This window comes from Mixophyes fleayi, chromosome 6, assembly GCF_038048845.1.
Source record: "Mixophyes fleayi isolate aMixFle1 chromosome 6, aMixFle1.hap1, whole genome shotgun sequence".
NCBI classification, from domain to species: domain Eukaryota; kingdom Metazoa; phylum Chordata; class Amphibia; order Anura; family Limnodynastidae; genus Mixophyes; species Mixophyes fleayi.
In genome coordinates, this window is record NC_134407.1 from 189,422,183 (window position 1) to 189,445,956 (window position 23,774).

The 23,774-nt window shown below is 40.9% G+C and overlaps 1 protein-coding gene across 1 annotated transcript in view; it reads left to right on the forward strand.

The window, feature by feature from the left end:
* Positions 1 to 10,933: 10,933 nt before the first annotated feature.
* The window catches only part of LOC142094970 (bactericidal permeability-increasing protein-like), a 35,252-nt gene continuing 22,411 nt past the window's right edge, over positions 10,934 to 23,774 (forward strand). The window contains exons 1-3 of the mRNA XM_075177656.1: positions 10,934 to 11,228; positions 17,555 to 17,666; positions 23,575 to 23,706. Coding sequence (XP_075033757.1) covers positions 11,120 to 11,228; positions 17,555 to 17,666; positions 23,575 to 23,706 — 353 coding nt within the window. The 5' untranslated portion in view covers positions 10,934 to 11,119. The remainder of the gene's footprint in view (positions 11,229 to 17,554; positions 17,667 to 23,574; positions 23,707 to 23,774) is intronic.

Below are 23,774 nucleotides of genomic sequence, written 5' to 3' on the forward strand. Positions count from 1 at the left end.
TGCTTTGTCAGCTCTGTCATCACCTTTGGACACCACATCCATGTTTATGGTGTGTTCTTGGCATTTCATAATGCTTACATTATGGTAGCATTAGTGCATCCAACAGTTCTTGTACCACCTTAACATGTGCAATAGGTGTAACACTTGATGTGAGAAAGTTTCTAAGTTTATAAGCCCCTGAAATCATGGACTACTACAATAGCGTACCTGGAGTCTGTATATATTGTGGCAAAAAAGGCAGTTTGCCACAGACTGTTAAGGGAGAGACTAATAGATTCTGTCAGAGTTGCAGGTTCAGGCTGCAGACATGGTTAATTTTTCACGTTTCTCTACACACAGAATACAGGTTCACAGATGGAGCACATGGGTGCGATTAATTTCTGGTTTAGTTAGTGCTGGGGAGGAAGCATAAAAAAGCTAGCTTTGTGTTGTGGGTGGGGTGACTGATGCCAGACAGTTGCCGGTGTCTAGTGAGAGAACTTGATGTCTAGCCAGAAGCAGGGTTGCAGGGAATTGTAAAATATTTTTGTTTATTTGACTGCTGGAACTACAACTTGTGCTGACTATACCATCCTGCCATTCTTGGATAAAATGCAGCAAAGTGTTTCAGCAATCCTGTGTGAGCATCATCTGTCTGGTGCTTGTCACAATAGATTTACCTTGTTGTCTTTAGCAAGCTGGCAGGCTCTAGTGAGTGCTATAAGTTCTGCCACCTATGCCGAATGTGGTGGTGGTAATGCCATAGCTTCCACTACTTCAGTGATCACTGCATATTTTGACTGTAAAACACCTTGCTCAGACCTGTTGCAACTCCCATCAACATACAGAATAGAGTCAAGGTTATCCAATGGGGTGTCAACAAGATCTGATCTTGGAGAAAAATGTGTTCAACAATTGTAAACAATCATGAGTGGAAACTCTCATCATCCTCATCATCCTCAGGGGGGGGGCAGAATTAAGGACTGCACACCTGTTCAAAATATTTTAGATGAAACCAGCAAATTGAGTTCCCAATTTGTAACCCTAGCAGTACAAATCTGTTGTGTCTGTTTACAAGTTCATAATGTTTCTACTGTATGTGGAACATACAAAAACAATTGTTGTCTAAGGATAATATCTGCAGACTTTTCAGTTAGCAGTGCAGCTGCTGCTGCAGCTCTAAGACATACTGACAGAGTCTGAGCAACGGGACCTAGAGGGTCTCTATAGTATGCTACAGGTCTTTGTTTGTCATCATGCCTCTGTGGAACCCTTGATGCATATCCTAACTGCTCATATATGAAAATATAAAATGTTTTGTCATATTTTGGCATGCCTATTGCAAGTGAACTGGATAGTGTTTGTTTAAGAGTGGCAAAACATTCCTTTGTTTCTGTAGTGCGTATCACTGAATCTGGCACCGTGCTCTTTGTGAGGTCATTCAGTGAGGTGTCTATAACCAGGTGAAAGGCAATGGCTAATTTATTCAACTTTTTTCTGGTACACTTGCATTTTGTCTTTAGAGACTGTGTGATTATTGTGAGCAAGGTATGTGAGCAGTTGTTGAATATCTGTAAAAGAAGTTTCAAAATTAGGTTCTCAAATAAATAGGTTATGTACATACATAATGAGGATTTAACCACCTTTGGGAGACAGGAAAACAAGGTTTTTCGGTTACTTTTTGATTGAAACAAAAAATGCTGAACTATCAATGAATCCTTGAAAAAATCTGGTTCAAGCATACTGCACGCCCATGTAAACAAGGCAAATAAGTCTTGACTCTCTGTATCTATGGCAATAGGGAAAATCCATAAATTAACAACAGACCAATATGCAATATTAGGTGGTATTTGCAAAAGAATAGCTGCTTGGAACTAAAGTATACAGTGATTGGTAAACAGAAGTAATCTTTATCTTGTAAAGCAACATATCCACACAGTGGGCCTAATTCATTAAGAAAAGTAAAGCAAAACAAAATTAGTAACTTTGCACCTTGGCAAAACCATGTTGCATTGGAGGGGGAGGCAAATTTAAAATGTGATGGCAGATTTACAGCTGGGGTAGGGCATGTCCTAGATCAACTTTAAGTTTCAGTGTACAAATAAAGCTATCAATTATTTGTGTGCTACATGAAAAAACAGCCAGTATTTATCTTATGTTCAAAATAATAAACTAATTTACACCCCTTGCATTGTAACATGGTTAGTACTGAGGCACTATAACTACATATTCAGCTCCTACTGAGTTTTTTCCTTCATATTATCAGAGTGAGTCATTCCAGCTTCTGTGTTTACAAACAAACGGTGTATTTGCTGCAGACAATATACTATATACACCATTTGATTGTGAAATATGAGACTGCTAATTCTGGTCTTTAGACCCAAGTGCACAAACAAAGTTAGCTTTATCTTGAGATTTGTGAGTAAATGAGATGCTTGTGTTCGGGGATCTGGAGAAATAATCAGTCATTACTCATGAACTTTGTATGTCCTGAATGACAGCACTATTAGACGGAGAAAACATTAGATCTTATAGGAATTAAATTGTGTTTTTCCTTTCTGTCAAGTCATCTAGTTAGATAATCTATATTCATAGTGAGATTTATGAATGTCTATGTATTCTAAGCATTTTAATGTTCTATGATGAATTAATATATCCCTTTTATTGATGTGGATTATATATACAGGAAGCTCCTGGTGTGATCAGTTGAATTGAGAGTTATATTATATTATGTTATAGGGGCTTTAATTAGTATTTATATTTGTATATTTTACAATTATGGAATAAATTATTAATTACTGATTTGCATATCTGTATCCTTTCCCTGCCCTCTGTGCTTCCCATTATTTTCAGTAGATTTCGAGTGGTGTCCTTTTCTCTTTTTTTGAGAAGCCGCACACTAACAGAAGGGGAACAGAAGAAGAAAAGACTGAAGAGAATGTGGAAGCCAAATAATTGGATGAAGTAAGCTAAATTGATTAATATTGTTTTATCATGCAATTGCGATTAGTACGCCACATGTAATGGCACAATCGCACGGATTAATAACATACACATTTACACTGACACTTGAAAATAGTACACATTTATTAAGGTTCCAATCCATGTTTATTTATTAGTAAAATATATTAGAGATTATTTATACATAGATAAAACTATAGTAAAAGTGTTAATGGTTCAGGTCCCCTAAAAAGTAAAGAGTTTATTCTCATTTTAAAGCTTATTTCACCAGCATTAACCCGGTTTCGACAGAGTAGCGATCGCATCTAGCGATCACAAGTTATGAGCAATATGAGATTAATATTCAAAAATACTTCGTTTATCGGTCAAATTAAACTGGTTATTCAGAGAAGGCAACAGTTGTAGTGAGTTGCCCCCACCCTTAGAGGAGAAAACAAATTAACTCACCTATGACCAACAGTATACTGGAACATCGTTAACTTTGGACCAATGAAGGCCTCTCTTAGTGTTATCTGTGTATAATCCTGACATCAGCACTGAATATGTTCATTCAAACTGCATATAAGCACTTCCTGTGCTAAATCTCTCTCCTCTTGACAGCAGACTACATAGACCTGGGCCCAGGACGCGCTTGGGTAATATAATGTATTCGGTTTTATACTTTCCTGTTTATTGTTATACCTTTCATGCGGTATCATAGCTTGCTGTAAATCCTGCAATCTTTTGCTATTAAATCTCTTTGTGCGTTGGAATCACAATAATCGCATGAGACCATGTTTAGTGGTAGCGACAAAATGAAAATTCCAAGAAGAAGTCAGAAGAAGAGAAGAAAATTAGGTCATAATAGGCAGGTCCGGCGCTCCCATTAGGCAAGGTTAGGCAGCTGCCTAGGGCGCCGGGCTCTGGAGGGCGCCCCAGAATGAAAATGACTTTAAAACTGTGCGGTGACCGCTGACCATACTTTTCACGGCCGCCGCACAGCTTCAGATAAATCCACAGGGAAGGGGGGAGGGGCTATTGATCACCACCGCCACCTCTCTGCTCCGTCTCCTCCCCTCCACTCACTGACTGTCGGGCGTGACATCATCATCATGGCCCGACAGTGTCAGTGAGTGGAGAGGAGGAGACGGAGCAGAGAGGAGGCAAGTTAAGGTAAGAAAAGACGGGGGGCCGCGTCTATTTTGTAAGTGTGCAGGGGGGGAGATCGGGGGGGTGCCGATTTTGAAAATGTGCTGGGGTGGGGGTGCCGATTTTTAAAGTGTGCCTAGGGCGCCAAGGACCCTAGCACCGGCCCTGATAATAGGTAAGTAAAGAATGGAGGGGCAGCAATGTGAAGCAGGGGACAGCAATGGAGGGCGTACAATGTAATGGAGGAGGGGGCACAGTGTGATGAGAAGAGGGCACAGTGTGATGAGGAGGGGGCACAATGTGATGAGAAGAGGGCATAATGTGATGAGGAGGGCACACAGCAATGAGGAGGGGGCACAGTGATGATGAAGGGGCACAGTGTGATGATGAATGGGCAGTGTGATAAAGAAGGCACCATGGCACACTGTGATGATGGAGGGCACAATGTGATGTTGAAGGGGCACAGTGTGATATTGAATAGGCACAGTGTGACCATAAGGGGGCACAGTGTGATGATGGAGAGGGGTACAGTGTGGTAAAGGAGGTGGCACAACCAAACTAATTTGCCAAAAATGTAATATCTTATTACAAAGAATACATTTATATTATTCATATAGCAATTCCTGTTTAATGTATTTATTTGTATTAATCTCTTTGTTAAAGTTTATGATATGATTTGCATTAAGAAAAAGCATTATTGAATGAACAAGTAATTTATAAAAGGGGAGGGTGCAAATTAATTTTTTGCAGGGGGCAGAAAACATGCTAACACCGGCCCTGTGTGTCTAGCAACTGACCCTTCTGGTAAATTCCAGCAAATTTTGCTTTTGTTCATTTGATGACAGATTAGCAACACAACACAATGCAGGTCACAATATTTAACACTTCTGTCTGGGTCCTATAAACTGCAGTAATTCAGACAAAACAAATTACCCTTGACTTTCAACCATACGTGTCTACTCTCACGGAATGTCTGGGAGACTCCAAAATTCCGGGTAGGACTCCTAGGAGAGCATGCATTTCTCCTAACCTACTAGTTAAGCTCATGCAATTGTAAAGCTCACTCGATTCACGAGGAATTGTGTCATTTTGGCCCCGTCCCCAGCAAACAAAATGACAATTTCATCATGGGGCGGGGCAAAATGATGCGATCGCCCCGCCCCTTCTGTCCTCCAGTCATGCCCCCCTCCTCCAGGGATCTCACGGAGGTAAAAAATTAAAAGTAGACAAGCATGCTTTCACCGCGTACGGTGAAACGGTTCCAACACAAAACCAGAGAGAACAAATAATACTACATATGCTTGTGCTGTTACAAAACCAAAAAGCAATATAATGACAATGACCAAGAAACCTTCAGCTTGTTATCAAATCAATGCACAAATGAAAGCATAAACATAAAATAAAATGAGACTCACCAAACCGCATGGAACATTTATCAGAGTACAATCAGAGAGGTTCAAAATTAAACCATGTAGAGTGCTCCCAATAAGAGCACACAAACTAAAAACAAGTTCTTACCCCCCAGCTATTAGTGCTGTCATCAGAATCAGGTCCCCCTGTGCCATTTTGCATTTAGACCCTTAGGCTGGGTACACAGTACAGAAAATTTAACCTTGTGTGATATTGTTATCGACTTTACCAACGACTGAAAGTCCCGATCAGCATACCGATTCATGTCTACACACTTACACAATTGTAAATGATTTACCTTCAGATCTGTGTTCTTCCTGTGTCATAACCATCGGCTGAAAAGATTGTGACTGTAAACTCTATGGAGATCTGCCTACACTGCTGGTCCTAAGTGCATACACACTACAGAATTTGCCCGACATCGTTCCATCTTTTATAGAGATTTTTAGTCCGATTATAAAACCAAATCAAACTATATGATGTGCTTTGGAATGATAAAACATGATCGTTGGAGCATACTAATGCAAAATCGGACCTAATGGACGTTTATCATATGATCAAAACGAAAATCGGGAGGAAAACCTATAGGCCTGATTCATTAAGGAAAGTACTCTTTTTTTTTATTTAAGTTTTCTCCTGGACAAAACCATGTTACAATACAAGGGGTGCATATTAGTTTATTATTTTGCACATAAGGAAAATACTGGCTTTTTTTCCTAGATCAACTTTAAATTTCAGTGTACAAATCAAGTATTTGTTCGTTACATGAAAAAACAGCCAGTATTTTCCTCATGTGCAAAATAAAAAACTAATTTGCACTCCTTGCATTGCAACATGGTTTTGTCCAGAACACTTAAGTAATAAAAGTAAGTAAGAAAACTTACTCAATTTTTTGCTTAACTTTCCTTAATAAATCAGGCCCATAGTGTGTACCCAGCCTTAGATGTGCTTGATAAACCAGGCGGAAATATCAACTGAAATATTATTTTTTAAAAGAAGGGACTCTCAGATAATTTGATGAATAATACGGACCAACGAGTCAGATCAGAATGTAACGATAACACATTTGCACATATGTTTTATAAGCACATAATCTTGGCATACTTATGCAGAGGGGCATTTAGCTTGGCATTTACACTGACTGGATAACTTCTCATTACGTGTGCCTGTACTCAAAGAATGTGCTTCCTTCACCACAACATGTTAAAATGAGGTTTGGATACACGGTGACTCAGTGGTTATCACTCACATCGCTGGGGTCATGAGTTCATTTCCCCGATCAGTTTATATGTTCTACTTGTGTTTGCGTTTCCTCCCACATCCAAAGACATACTAGTAGGTTATTTGGCTGCTGACGAAATTAATCCTAGTCTGTGTCTGTCTGTCTGTCTGTATGTGTTAGGGAATTTACACTGTAAATTCCCGATGGGGCAGGGGCTGATATGAATGACAAATATTCTCTGTACAACACTGCAAAATTGGTGGCACTATATAAATAAAAGATGATGATGATACTAATTCTATTATCAATGTTTCTAAATTATTACTAGTACAAGACAGTATAGCCCTGCATATTCCAAGAAACATGAAAAACATAAACATATTTATCTATTGCAAAACCTACTTCATATAAAACACAATCATATGGCCCTGAGTCATCAAGGAATGTATCTGTCGATTTTGTGCGTATCATCCACAAAGCCACCCATATGCTCAGAACTGTATGTTACATAACAGAACACAGCCACGTCCAAGTCATGTTCGAGCATAAACAACACTTACTAAAACCTACGATGTCGGGGAGGGAACGGGGTGGGGAAAGGGTGGATGCAAGTTGGAAATGTACAGTAAGGGCGTTCCCATGCAGCCACATCTAAGTGAAACTCAGGGGCACACAGTAGTATGCTGGTTGTCTGCTGTATCTCTTGCTCCAGCTAGAGGTTTAGTGGAAGTGCCATTTAGTAGTGCTGACAGCTGAGGATTCATGCACAAACTTGTGTTTGTAATCAGGAGCAACTGTAAAAATGTCTGTTACACACAGTAGACATAAAGAAACACCCTAATAAATGTTTTTCAAGAAAAATGAAAAAAATAATAATTTCTCAAAAATTTGCATGTAATAAATGTAATTTGCATGTATAAATGACTATAATATTGACAGGTAACATTAATTGAATTGATATATTTTTTTTTGTGCATTCTTTTGAGATGTTATATTTCACATAGGTATTGTACGTATCCTGCGGTGTCTGGTCTAGCAGAGCAGAGTAAACCTACACCAGTAGTCATCGTCACATGTATCCGTTCCTTGTTGAATTTGAGAGTATACAGAGCCGATTTACATGCAGTTTAAACCAAACGCACAGTGCGCTCAGTATACGCTCAGTATACGTGCCTTAATGACTCAGGCCTATATTAGTACATTAATGACTCCTTTGTAACCCGGATTTACTATTCAACCAATTCTATCTCAATATTACTGACCAATATACAATACAGAGGGCATTCTATTGACCCGTCTAAGGTGCAGAGAGCATTCTAGTGACCAGTATAAAATAAAGAGAGCATTCTAGTCACTTCTGTACAATAAAGAGTACCACACTGGTTGTGCACTCCATGTTGCTGTGGATGTGCACTGGTGTAGCTAGATGATTTGATCAGCGTACTTCAAGGTGCACAGCTAATTTCTGGTCTTTGAAGATGCCTAAAGTTAAAAAAAAAAGTCACAGTTGAGCAGATATAAAGTCTTCATTTCATGTGACACTTGTGTGTTTGACGCTTTTTTTTTTTTTACATTGCTTAAAGTGCTCCTAGAAATGCATGTACCTGATGAAGTGTAATTGGAAGGTACAGACAAGAAGCAATCCCTGCCAGCTTTGAGCTAATGCAAAACTCAAGTGATTTTGCAGTGTGAAATTGGCTGTGTGATTTCTATAAAGCAAGGAACGTTCACAAAAACACTTCCTCTTCACCCTGTTAGCTCATTTCAACAATCTCACTCTCATTAAATCTCATTTCTGCACTGCTCCACAAAACCAGTTGCACTGGTGTACTTACTCTGGTGGTGACTATGAAATGCAGACCACCAAAGCTCTGGTGGCTATGTAATGAAAACTTCCAAATCTGGTCAGCTATGCAGACCCCCAAAACTCTGGTAACCGTGCAAACCATCAAGTCTATGGTGGCTATACAGACCTTCAAATCTCTGGTGGCTTTGCAATATACTCCTCCAAATATGTGGTAGCATTAAAGTAAAGCTGGATACACAATGATGCAATTATCGTGCAGATCACATGATTCATGAACGTTTGTTCAGATATTGCAAAAGTGTGTACCCTCCTACGTACATGTTTTATCATACCAAAACACATCACATCTGTTGATTTGGTTTCTAAACGTCCTAAAATTCACCATCAACGATGGAACGATGACAGGCAAATATGGACGTGTGTACGCACTCACGACCAGCAGTGTAGGCAGATATCTCTAGAATGTACAGAGTCACGATCTTTTCAGCAGATGTTAATGAGAGGCGAAGATCACATATCTAATATTGCCTACCCTAGTTGTGGAAATGTAAAAAAAAAAAAATCTGTGTGCATATTTTTTTTAGTAATTTGAACCTGTAGAAAGGAAAAGGTTTTTTTCTTGCTTTTTGGTTTTTTTTTTAATCTTTTTTTATTATTGTCTTTATATAGGGTCGCTCTCTAGATACTTTTGGGTTGAAGAAAGAAGTCAATCCTTCTGCTTAGTCATTTCGAGCCTGTTAATGTAATCTTCACCCTGAGTCCACTAAGGTTCTAAATCGGCTCTGGAATAATATTCTCATGTATATCAAGATAAAGTACATTAGATACACTCACTTTTTAACATCATGCCGTGTTAAACTATGCAATCCCCCACCAACACTCGCATCACTAATTATATATCCCTAGCAGCTTTCTCTTGGGGATTGCATATCACAGGCAGATGTAAAATATGCAACCACTAACATAACTATAATACACTTAATTGTATAGAACAGTGAGAAAAAAATCTCACATTCATGCAGAACAAGAGAAGTATTCCTGTGTAATTTGGTTACTTCCAGGGGGAACTCTTTATCTACTATATAAAGTGAGATTATTTCCTAAAAGCAGATGCAGCTGCCAACGATGCAGTTAGTGTAATAATATATTTTAGTGCATGTTATGACTTCATGAATATAAGGGTATTGACAATAAAAACATAAACTTCAGAAAGAAGATTTAAGCTTTAAGTCCTAATTGCATAACTTAAATAAATAAAGACACAACACAAGTATTTTGGCGAAATAAAGGTCACGGTTTATTGAAATTAAATTGAATTGAATGGTGGTGGAGAAGGCAACTTGCGAGGCAGCACAACCAAGATCCAACACCCTAATTCCCAAAAGGAATAAAGACCCCTGGGGAGATTCTCTATTAATAATAATAAAAGAAGAAAGGATCTAAAGAGTATACCATACAGAAAATATAGATGTACCCAATAATATAATGACTTTATAGTATTTATATGATGTATAGTATTTAAAGCTATATATAGTTATATATCCACTTTCCACTGCAGCTGGTTCAGGGTCTATTGCTAACCCTAAAATAAAAAAAAGATACAAAAATGAACTGCGCTGTGAAGAGTGGAATATATAATCTTAATATAATAAATAGGATGAGAAAGGTGGATTCACAAATAGGATATATTTATTGCACAACAAACAGCAACCACATATATATATAAAAATAATAAAATATTAAAAATAAATAAATAAAAAAATGTATTCAATAAACACACACAAGGAAAACATAAGTACAGTACTATAGTGGAATATGCTCTCTTTATACTTTTGAAAATGGATCTTTTTCTCTAAACAACCAATATCCAAACCAAACAGTGTATGGCCATCCGGCACTAACCGCTGGTCCCAGGACCAAAGTCCTTTATGATTGGCTGATACTAAATCTGGCTTCAGAGTGACTATGCCCCTTCTGGACTCACAAGGACCAGCTCGTCCAATGCTGGTCAAGGGACCCCTCACACAGGGGACCAAGAGCCAAAGTACTTCGAAGAGGGTAGACACCTGTGGCCAATCAGCAATAGCACCATGTGATGTGGTCGCTGACTTACAAATGCCTCTCTGACAACTGTGCCTGCTCTCTAAAAGGTAGGGAAACGTTAAAACACACATATATGCATAAACCAAGCATAATGGGAGAGTGCGTAGGATTTCCAGCTGGGAAAGAGTATCCAGAATGCATTGCTTGAGGATTTATACTAACTGCTAGAATACACCCCTTAAACATCCCATTGGCTGGAATCTTCAGTTAATTTACAACTTCATGGTAGGCATGACAGTTAACCCTATCTTCTGAGTTTAAGGGTGTCCAACTTATGGCTTCACTTTTCATTGTGTGAATAGCAAATAAATCATTAGAAAGTAAACGTTCACTAACAGTTGTGCACTCTGCAAGAACCAGGGACATACCCTTCTATAAGGCTGACTACTTCCTCATTCCTTCTTCCTTCCTTGTTCAGGTTTCACTTTGAGTGAGATTTAAATGCATTGATTGCAGCTATACCTCAGTGTACAGAGACAGACAGGCAGATAGCACCTTACACAGCAGAGATGGCGATTACCTACATCCTGGTCTTTTCAGCGGCTATGTGTCTGAGTGCTACGGGTGCAGTGAATCCTGGCTTTGTGGCCAGACTAACACAGAAAGGACTGGATTATGGTATGTGATCAAATCACTTAAATGCAGATTTATTTCCGAAACATGAGATGATTAACCAGATTTGATCTTAAAGAGATTGTTTTTATATTACACAAATCATTTATTTATTTGTTTAAACATTTGTAAAATCTGTTAATTTGTATATTTCTTATAATGTCCTTTTGTATATTTGCTAATGTGATATAAGTGCGTAGTTGTACAATGAATTCCAGAGTATTATAAATGGTTACGTGTGACTGTAAAACCATTATAGTTATGTGACAACTTATTTCCAGCTTATAATTATTATATATTTGATTATCCAACTACAAAGATAATTCATACTTGGCAACTTTTAATTAATAATGTCTGGGAGATCCCGGTCAGGGGAGTGCGGGACACGGTCAATCGCATAATTTTGGCCTCATCCATCCTACTTCACTAGTAAGTGGGCTGGATGCGGGAGAACTGTCTACTCTCCCAGATTCCCGGATTCCGGGAGTCTCCTGGACATTCCAGGAGAGTTGGCAAGCATGAGATAATTTGCTCTGGCCTCTAAATGACAAACACTGGTCCTGAGTGTATAACTGAGCTTTATGTTATGTGGGCCGTCTATTGTAATAAGGAGAGAGATGTTGTTACTTGTAAAATGAGATACATTAGTCAAGGGCAGTGTTCCGAACCTAGTCCTCATGTCCACCTAAGAGTGCAGGTGTTTTAGGTGACAAGGGAAATAATTAGTGCCACCAGTGGATCTGTTACAATGTGTCAGTCAGTAATGAATACACCTGTGCTAAAGCAAGGACATATGGAAAACATGCCCTGTTAGGGGTCCTGAGGACCAGGTTTAAGAAACACTGGTCTAGGACATGTTTCTATTGCTGCAAATAAGCTTCAACTTTCAGTACCCTGAAGCTAATCTATTCTGCATCCAGCAGTTGATGTGTTATGATAAATAGATTTAATACCTGAAGCTGCAAAATTCAGTTCTTTAATGTTATTAATCATACAAGACAGAAAGTCAGTGCCTAACTCCACATTTTCAGAAATTTCAGTATAACATGTCCCCTACCCTAACATTTTTGGTGGCAGGAGGCGCTTGTATACTATTACCACATAGACGCAACGGTTGTCCAGGATAGCCAGCTGGAAACTGCAAAATAGGTTATACTGTCACTGTCAGATTAGGAAAAAATGTTAGTCAGCTTCGGAGGACTTTAAAGACTATGGGCCTGATTCATTAAGGATCTTAAATGAAGAGGTATCTTATTTCAGTCTCCTGGACAAAACCATGTTACAATGAAAGGGGTGCAAACAAGTTTTCTGTTTTACACATAAGTTAAATACTGACTGTTTTTTCATGTAGCACACAAATATCAACTTTAAATTTCAGTGTACAAATAAGCTATCAAGTATTTGTGTGCTACATGAAAAACAGTCAGTATTTAACTTATGTGCAAAACAGAAAACTTGTTTGCACCCCTTTCATTGTAACATGGTTTTGTCCAGGAGACTGAAATAAGATACCTCTTCATTTAAGATCCTTAATGAATCAGGCCCTATGTTATCAAACATTTTTCTTTTTAATAATCACCACCACCACCACCACTATTTCCTTTTCACCTCTTTTTCATCAATTATTTACAATCAGTCTAATAGGGGAGCATTTTGAATGCTTGCAGTAATTGCTATACAGCCATAAAACAACCCTCAGTAGAAGCATTGCAGTTATATTCAGTCATTTTATTCTATAAGCAAGAAAGGGGCCTGTTTATTAAAATGACACTGAACACGACGATAAGAGCGTTTTTTTTTTTTATCTTCACTTATCTTACTTTCAGCCCTATTCATTTCAAAGGTATCCAGACAAAAAAAAAACAATTTATTACATCAATGAATTCTTTTTTCCTGTGGGCTCCTGGTATGTCGTTAAGAGCAGTGATTGAAGTGGGGGTGTATACGGTGGTACGCCAAACCGCCACTTCTCCTACTGCCCTCATTGTAAAACTACTAATTTCCATTCACTTCCATTCCCATTACATGTTTCATACCGCCACTTCTAAATTTCCACTTCGACCAATGGTTAAGAGAATAGACCATACCGCTGTCTGGTTTTTTTTATAGAGACCTTCATATATAACATGATGAGAAGACAAGCCCTATGCCAGCAAAGACAGCCATTTTCACTGGCAACAAGGCTTTCACCCTTTGATGAACTGGCCCAGAAGTCCTGTGTTTTCCTTGTTTTGAGCAATCAATTTCTTTTTGTGTGTTTAGCCCTGTAAGAACTTTGCAGTGGTTCCCCTTTCACATTTGTCTGGTGCAAGCTAGTACACAAGGAAGTTAAACCTAAGACTTAAATTGGTGTACTGTGATCTTGGGACATGAGTCACAAGCAGTGTGCACACATGCTGGGAATTCAACCTTCATATAATAAATACGTACTATATATCTGAATATTTGGTCACTAGCCCAGACTGGCATTTAACTACTTGTGCAAATAATGTGTGATATGACACACTAATAAGGTTCAGTACTGAGATATCAGTAGCCTCTGTTCTAAACACATCACTGAATGTCCTGACATAAGCATGTATATTACACAACAGCCAGGCACCCCCTTACTGTCTGCAAGTTATTTATTAGTGATTTGTTTCCTGATATTTATAGAATTATGGAATCCAATGAGTGTATTTACGAAAGGGTGGTAGGGCTAGCCCCTGCCAACAGTAGGATCCACCGGATGTTGCCAACATACGGAAGCGTATTACCAAGGTTACATGTGCTACCACAACCTCTGGATGGCTCTAACAAAAGTAAATTAATTAAAAAATGCTTTATTCTTTGAAAATTATCTTTTTAATTAATGGTACTGACAGTCTAGGTTTTCAGTGCTTCTGCACCTGCGTGATTTGTCGAGCAGGCTCAGATCCTCCGGCTCAGTTCTGCAGAGGTAGCTGAGTATTACTCTGATTTAGTGATAAATTACAGCAATAACAGATTTTGTTAGCACTGCAGTAAATGGTGAATTAAAAATCATTATTCTCATATATCAGGAAAATAAATAGGCCCTCAAATTGGATATTGATTGTACCCATACTTGCCAACTTCAGGAACTTGGTCTCTGGGAGATGCTGGAGGGAGGTGGGGAGAAGCTCGGCGTATCGCATCATTTTGGCCCCACCCCTGCGATGTAATGATGCAAAAGCATCCTTTTACAGTGGGGGGGGGGGGGGGTAGTGCCAAAAAAATTTGGCACTGTCATTTTGGCTCTAATTCCTAGTGAAATGGGCAGATATAGGAGACTGCCCTACTCTTCCAGAAGTCCGGAAGACCTACCTGGAATTCGTGAGTCTCCCAGGACATTCTGGGAAAGTTGGCAAGTAGGACTTTATCAGTGAAACCAAAAAGTTGTTTTTTTTACAAGTTTATTTGTTTTTTTTGATCTATAGCATAGTCACATGAAGGTTAGGAGGTGTGGCACAAGTAAACCTCCTGCATACCCATAAGGGCTCACAGGTACTGTTAGATAGAAGAATATAATAGAAAATATTCACTTGCATTTAATTGATGCATGCCCTGACTTTCATAGTGTATAAAGCAGCTTATTACACAATGCTACAAAACACTGAAACACTCAAATAACATACAGGGAAGGTACAATTATGAATTTTTAAGCATACACAGGAGTCAATTAAAAGATAATTCCACGCAAAACTGTGTCATACACTACTGAAGTGATACAATACTGAATATTACCTTACTCTGGTGTGGTGCTTCTCCCCATTCAGCAGATCTCTCCAGACTTGGGCTTCCAGTTCTGGATTCACTAAAAAAAAAAAATAAAGTTATATTAAAAAAACATGGTAAAAACTAGAAAAAATTATATTAAAAAAAAAATAAAAAGGACAAAAAGCTTTACTTTACTAATAAAGCATTTTTTTTTAACAGTACTCCCAGGCTATCGCCATTGCCACTGTCCATGTTAAATAGACTTCCCCAAAGTTCACCGCAGGAGTTTGATAAATAGGAAAAAGTCCTGAGTCTCTATAAAGAGGGCTTTTATTGATAAGCAGACCCCTTACATTGTTTACTCCACTAATAATAATAGTAATAATAATAATAATAATAATAATAGCTCCAGAATCTGGCAGGAGCACCCAGGCAGTTTGTGGGTATGCAAAGAACTCAGATAAACACAAAAAACAACTTAATAGTGAACTAAGCAATATGGAGGAATATCAATATCAATAATATCAACTGCTGCTGCTCTAGGTATACTGCTATGCTTTAAAGCAGCAATCCTACATAGATTTATTTTATTTAAATAATAAGTTAAGTACCATTTAAGCCTCCCATTTTTATTAGTTATGCTCCTACAAATCCTTCTCTTTTTTAAAATCTCTCTGGTTGGCAAACAAATGTCTACCAGATGCAGGTCCTTATTTATTATTCTGCAGTGATCAGACAGATTTTCTAGCTTTTTGCAGCAATAGAAGATCTATTATTGCCGCAATTGATTATAAGCTGCTTGGCGATATTGGCTGGCAGTGGTAAGAGAAGTCTTTTCATTTTGCCAGCTAGTCTTGGTACATCTGCATGTATTGCAAATATCTTATCAGATGGCAAAATCTTTTATAGCATTTCGGTAGCCTTTGCTAGATAGGAAGAAGCCCTATCTCTTGCGAATAATGTATATGTAATGTATAATAAATATTCCCCTTAAACACAGTCAGTCTGCTCTCAGCATGTTATGTGATGGTAGGGGGGAGAAGGAGAATGTCACAGTGTAGACAGAGCTCAGAGAGGCATTCCAAAGCCTCTCTGCTCACTACATCATGTGCCTGTGGTTGCCATGGTATTCAAGAATCATAAATCATTGATAGCAGCTGTGAAGATACCGGGTTTATCTGGCCCAATGCTACCCACTTCACGCTGGCTGGCCACCCACGGGTGCCTTCCTATGCCAGGAAAGTCTACTCAGTACCTTCTAGGATTCGTATTGTCACTCGAGCAAATGCAGTTATAAAAATGCAACAGCATATTTATTGTCATACAAACAACACTAGAATATTAGGTACACACAGTAAATAAATGGCAGGCAGGTTTACCACATCATCTCTCCCTTACCCCACTAGTTTATAGTCACCTGGCTGTCCAGACTTCACGACCCATGGATCTCTCTCAGCTGCATATATAGACTCTAGTTAGAGAACAACAACTCAAAACTAGTCTTGCACTTCATCAATGAAATCCCAGAATGAACACCCTTCCCCCCTGGAGTCGTTCCTTATATCTCAGGTCTAATTTCTATAGTCTTTCCCCTCCCTGGGCAAACCCCTGGGTCTATTCTTCTTAACCATTGGTCAGTGCAGGACTAGGGGGTTTGGACAGGGCAGTGAAGACGAGCTGTCCTTTTACAGAAGCCCCCTGCTGGGATGCAGACAGAACTAGTCTGGACTAGTCCTAAGGAGAACAATTGATGCTAATTGGCTTCCCCTACTTCCAAGGATAAGGTAGCAGTGAGCCCCTGCTAAAATTAACCCCTTACACTACTGTGTGATGTCACAGGGTCCCCAGCTGTTCCATGCTTCCTGTAGAGGAAGGAGGGGGTAGAATGAATGCAGCTCCAGTCCTCTCACCTGTATTGTGGACACCACCTGATCTTTACCCATAACCCCCCTGGCTTCAGTTTAAGGACAATGAATAACATTACTGCAAGTCATCAATATATAATACACAATATACATATTTACATTGAACTACAATGTCCCCTTAACCACATGTAATTGGACAATGCAGTTGTAGTCTGGTGAGCTGGGAAACAAAAGCAAGGGCTATAAAAAGTACTATAATCCACATTATGTGAGAAACGAGACACAGAATAGTTAGCATGTCACACTCGTTTTGTCACAGCAGCCAGAAGAAAAAACAAAACCAAAGGAAAATGCTAAAATTAATCTCATAGCTTTCCACAGTGACTCTTGTTAAAAAAATACCCCATATATTTGTATGGGATTGCACCTTTAATATCAAACATCCAGTTTCAGTCTGTGTGTAAGCCTCTTCACCAGCTTTGAGTTAAAGCTAACAGCAGGTAGGGAGGGGGTGAGTAAGTGGAGTTGACTTGAGGCATTGTGCCTATCTATATAGGGGGACAGAGCAATCATTACAGTTTGCTTGCTGTGCAACAGGTCCAGATTTACCTACCAAACAGCAAAATGTTTCTAAAAAAGTGTTTTCATAAAGTGGAAGATATGTTGTAGTAGATGGAAAGGTATTTCTGCTGTACTTGATCATCAGCAGGAGCTGCTTGTTCAGATGTGTCTATTGCTTTCTCCCCACAGCACGGCAGCAGGGAATGAGTGTTCTGCAACAGGAGCTTGCTAAAGTTCATATTCCAGACTTCTCAGGCTCTGCACACAGTCCTTTGGGAAAAATTAAATACAGTTTCCACAGGTAAGCAGATGAGAGCCTCTGAACATGACCTGTAGGACTGCAAAATGTCATATTAAGGACTAGCCTGCCCTCTACTGGTCTATATGAGTATAACATTTCAACCCATAAATATTACACAGAGTCTATTGCTTAGTTCACCATAGATGGGATTGTCTAAAAGAATCCTGATTACCTTTAAATCACAGGCTGCTTCTCTTTGTTTGTTTTTATGCTATATTCTTGGGTTCATATCTATATATGTTCTGGGTTTAAGCCAACATGCCCCTTTATCAAAATAAAAATAATCTTTATATGCTGTTTTATAGGCTATCCCTTCCCTATGCACAATAGCCAGTACCAGTGTACTGTATTATATGAGAATAGGCTTACTACAACCAAAGTAGTCTAGGAATATCATGAATGGGTTCAGGGTTTTTAAAGTATTTTAAAGAGAAAATGCAAAAAGAATATTGGGACTTTTTTTAAATTGTTTTTAAAGATGAAGAAATTATAACTACAGCTACTGGAGATATATGCTGCATTCAGCTCTTTCTTCTGGTTTACAAGACACCAGGGGGTAAATGTATCAAGGTGCGATTTTGCAAATCCAGCCATTTTCTCGGGAGAGTTGAAACTCGCAGATGAATGAAGCTGAGATTTCATGCAAAATCGCCAGAGTTGTGCTTCTGTCAAAATCGCTATTTGCAAAATCGCTAGAGATCAAACTCCCGACTGTTTGCCACTGTAGCTATACAAGTCTTAAATGTATGAAGCTGCAATTAAGCAAACTCAGGAGAGTTTGCTTTAAAACACGCCAGATACACCACACTGCTTGCTAGCAGCGTGTTGTATAAACACATCATTGTTACATTGCCCTGCCATACTGCCGGAGCTCCGGCAGCTGTGAAAACAGTAAAGAATAGATATTCAGAATAGATATTCAGTCTTAACCCTAGTGCTGCCAGACTAATGCTGGTTCCGTGAAAATCGGTGAAAAATTTTGCGTGGGGGGTCCCCGCTATTTTCACGGAACCAACACTAGGCAAACCAGCCGGGGTTGGTGGCACTTTAGCAGGTGGACACGCGACAGGGGCCCCGCTGCCATAATGACTAACCAACCCCAGGCTGTTCAGCGCTGGGCTAGATTCCCTGGGGAGTGGGCTCTGACGGAAAAAACGATTGGGCCCCCCATCCCTAGGGACATCCAGTCCTGTGCTGATAGCACTATGGCTCTTCCTACACCCCTGGGCGGTGGGTGTAGGGTAATAATGGCAAATAAAGTTTATAAAACAAACAGACACCATTTTGTTTTGTGGAACTACAAGTCCCAGCAAGCCCGGGTGCCATAAATAGTGTGGGCATGCTGCTACTTGTATAACTACAAGCACCAGCATACCCATGGCAGCCAGGGTATGTTGGCACTTGGAGAACCACAAGTGCAAACAAGCCCTGACACCCACGGCTGGCTGGGACCTGTAGTTCCACAAACCAAAATGTTTACAAATCCACAACACCCTCGTTAAAACCACTAATATTTAATAAAAATAATAAACCCACAATAATGACAGTAAACACCCTCATTTACACCACATATTTTTATTAAAAATAATAAATTCCGAATATACTCACCAATGAAGTCCATGCTTGACCATGTCCAAAATAAATTTGTAATTCCCAAAGTCCATGCTTGACCATGTCCAAAATAAATTTGTAATTCCCAAAGTCCATGCTTGACCATGTCCAAAATAAATTTGTAATTCCAAAAGTCCTGCTTGTAATGTCTTCCCATTGTTGATTGCAGTCTTCTGTTCTTCTGGCCATATTTGTAATATCCCCGATTCTTCTTGCTTGATTGTGTAGTGCCTACGGGGAACAGGACAGACGCACACAGATGAACTTACCTTATAAATGATGGTCACCTCCGGTCCACTTCCGATGCACCCTAACCGCTGTCCTATCCCAGCAGACCAGCAACCAAACCTCTGTCCCCTCCAACCACTTCCCTCTGAGGAAGAAATAGAAATTACGGCCGTGCCTAGCAGGAAAGGGCTGTCCGAAACCACGGCAATGAGCGGAGACACTCACGTCAACCTCGCTTTCCGCCACCTCGTTTTACTCTTGCCAAGGCGCGGGACTACGAGTACTTGAGACCAGGAACAGTCCCGCCTCAAGTAAACCACTCACCACTCGGTGAGGGCCTAACCGAATGAAAGAATAGAGCGTTATACTCACCGGGCACTCCAACTACCGGTCCCTGCTCTCCTGCTCCTTCCGACACCTGTGGACGACAGACACAACACAGCCTCCCTCTACTCTACCAGTGAGGCTAGTATGTACACCCACACAACTGCACTAACTGACAACAGGTGACCCGACTCTAACAACTAACTAATGGCCAAGAACGCAACTTGACTATAAACTGGGTGTAGTGTACTACCTAAACCTCCTCCCTCTACTTTACGGGGAACACCAGCCGGTGTTCACTGTCTATTCCGGAGGGCTGTTCCTAAACCCTCACCCAAGTCGCACCGAGAACACTGTCTTCTCGCTATGTGGTCACCCTCGGAATCCTAAGGACCAGTCGCACAGGGCACGAAAGAGGCTCACTGGAGCAGTGCACCACCGGAGTGTCAACTGTCGCACGGAACCGCCAGTCGTCACTACCGGAAAGTGAAATGACTGCCTCCACTCAAGCGGAACACCTGTCCCAGTCCGGAACCGCCAGAGAACCTGCCGGAACTGAAGACTGAAACACCCAAATACAACCACGGTCCGCCCATGCAACTCAAATGGGCTGTGCTGCACTGCCAGTGAGATACTCAGTCACCACCTGTGGAAACCAACGTAATGCCAGGGACCTACGGGAAGGGAAAACTACTGTGTGTTCTTCCCTAGCTATGTGTATGGTCTTAACTACACCTTGGGGTATATGTATGAACGTCCGATTTCTGCAAGTCGGTGGATATCGGCGACTTTGCAGGTAAAATTTAAAGCGGCGACTGCTTGTAAAGGCAAGTTTGCCTTTACAAGCCATCGCCCCTTTAAATTTTCACTGCAAAGTCGCCGATTTCCGGCGACTTGCAGAAATCGGATGTTCTTACATTTACCCCCTTGTCCCCACAGTACAGATTATTGCAGGAAAACAGTCAGGAACAAAAGTCTACCTTTAATGGGGACCTGACGTCTTGCACCTGTAAAGGAGTACACACTGCACACCAAAATACAAAGCACAATACAATATTCGCCACACAGGCGGAATAATGCTTCTGTACCTGAAAGGCTGTCACGTAGTACGCACACCTGCTATACAACCAGACGGTTTGGTATAGCACTAACAGGAGCCTTCTGCTCTACTGTTGCCGAGGCCTCTCACATAGCGTACTTACCACACATGGGACCGCACCCTACTCTCTCAGGGCTCTCACGCCGCTGAATACAGGGCCTTGTGCCCTGACTATGGGCCATAGCCCCTTCTCTGCCTTGGTCTCTGAGCCCACTAACTAGGGCCTTGCGCCCTTCTTACTATGGGCTTTGAGTCCCTACCTAGGGCCTAATGCCCTTATACACTATGGGCACTATGGACTTTAAGGGAACTAACTACCTAATAGGGCCTTGTGCCCAATTGCCCTGGGCCTTGTGCCCCTAACTGTGGCCACGGGCCCAGCGCCCGATTGTGCCCACGGGCCTTGTGCCCGACCTGAATATACTTACCTGCTTTGTGCAGGATACTCAGCCTGACCGCGCCCTCTTCTTTTCCCGGTCTTCCAGACCCTCCAGCCGGCGGCGCCTCTTCTCCACTTCGGTGCGGCGTTTCCCGCAGCTCTCTAGGCAGGAGCGCTCTTAGGAGGGCCGACGTCTCCGGTGGTAATTTCTTTCAGTGGCAGGGTAGCTCCTTGCCCTGACAAGGGCACCCTGCCACTTTCGACGGCTTTTCTTTCTTGATCGGCGCTCCGGACGACCCATGACGTCCTCTTCTCTCTCCGCCGATGAACTACTGAAGTAATGGCACCGCCCGGCGGCTTATATAACCGCCGGTGCGACGTCACCACTGGGCACCGCTGTGAGCGCTCATTTGCTCGCCGCAGCGCCAATCCTTTGAACGGCCAGAGGTGAGCCAGGATTGACTCATTCATCCGGCCACCGATTGGCCAGCAGGGGAAGACGAGCCCTGATTGGTTCATCCTTCCTCTGCTGTCAACCCCTGCAGGAAGGAAGAAATACTCACCGCTGGAACGCTGGATCGGTGACTAGATTTTCTTTGGTTCTTTCTTCACCCTCTTCACGGGCACAGCAGCGAGGTCCATCTTCGCCCTCTTCACGGGCACAGCATCCGCGGGGCACATCTCTACATTTGAAGGAAAATAAAAAAAGTGCAGGACCGCAGCAAACAGCTGCTACACAGTAGAAGCAGCTGTTTGCGGCGGTCCTGCACTTTTTTTTATTTTCCTTCAATCAAGCAAGAAGAATCGAGGATGTTACAAATATGGGCTGAAGAACAGAAGACTGCAAGCAACAATGGGGCCCCCCTGGCCAGAAGAACAGAAGACTGCAACCAACAATGGGGCCCCACTGGCCAGAAGAACATAAGACATTACAAGCAGGACTTTTGGAATTACAAATTTATTTTGGACATGGTCAAGCATGGACTTTGGGAATTACAAATTTATTTTGGACTTTGGTGACAGTCATTTTTGGATTGAAAGCTGCTGAGAACAGAAGAAAACTTCATTGGTGAGTATATTGGGGATTTATTATTTTTAATAAAAATATGTGGTGTAAATGAGGATGTTTACTGTCATTATTGTGGGTTTATTATTTTTATTAAATGTTATTGGTTTTAACGAGGGTGTTATGGATTTGTAAACATTTTGGTTTGTGGAACTACAGGTCCCAGCCAGCCGTGGGTGTCAGGGCTTGTTGGCACTTGTGGTTCTCCAAGTGCCAACATGCCCTGGCTGCCATGGGTATGCTGGTGCTTGTAGTTATACAAGTAGCAACATGCCCACACTGTTTAGGCCAACATGGCTGGCTGGGACTTGTAATTCCACAAAACAAAATGGCGTCTGTTTGTTTTTTTAACACTTATATTGCCAGTATTACCCTACACCCACCACCCAGGTGAATCGCGGCATTTGGGACCGAATTACGCCCACTTCACTAGGAAGTGGGCAGATCCGGGAGATTGCCACACTCTCCCGGGAGTCCGTGAGACTCACGCAAAAAGCGGGAGTCTCCCGGACATTCCGGGAGAGTTGGCAAGTATAAGATATGTCCTGCTTCACAACGTACTGCTCGTGAAGGCAGATCTGCGTGCATCTAACAGTAGTGCACACAGTTTTGCCTGTGTATCAGTCTAAAATTTGTCTAAAATGATAATAAATATCTTGAGTGCACCAGGCTCCCCTACACCCCCTTTGCAGCGCTACATGATATTAGGCGGGCCCCAGTCATTGGTTTCCCCGGTGGACCCTTCATGCCCCAGTTCGACACTGTTGATCCTGCTAGGTAAAGTGCCATCTGTCAGGATATAAAAAGTGGCTAATGGTTGGTAACACATTAAAAGGAGGCGGGCAAACCAAATGTATAAGTTTGGATGAGCTACGGAATATGTTGGCGCTATATAAATAAATGAGGATGATGATGATGATGAAGGTAGAAAAAAGAAAAAAGAGATTAAGGAAAAGTGAATGGCAGTTAGCTAGTGTTAGCAATACCACTTATTACACAGATTTTGTAAAGGAAGAAAAATGTATCTAGAAGCCTATTGTATATGGTAAATAGGAATTTACCTTTTGCCAAAGTATAGGAACTTAAATATACTATATATGAATTAACCTTGTTTCCTTGTACAGCTGTAGTGTCCCCGTACAAATAACACAATTCGTAAAGATTTTTTGCTTGTGGTAATAGTTGTATTATTCTATTACAGCATGGTTATCCGCAGTTTCCAGTTACCCAGCTCACAAATCAGCCCTATCCCCAATGTTGGCCTAAAGCTGTCAATCTCTGGAGCCTTCATCGAGATCACAGGAGAATGGCAAATCAAGACAAAGCTGCATATGTAAGAAAGTTCACAGCACATCGCATGCACTAGAGATAATTTATTGCACATGTAGATGTAGGTGGCTC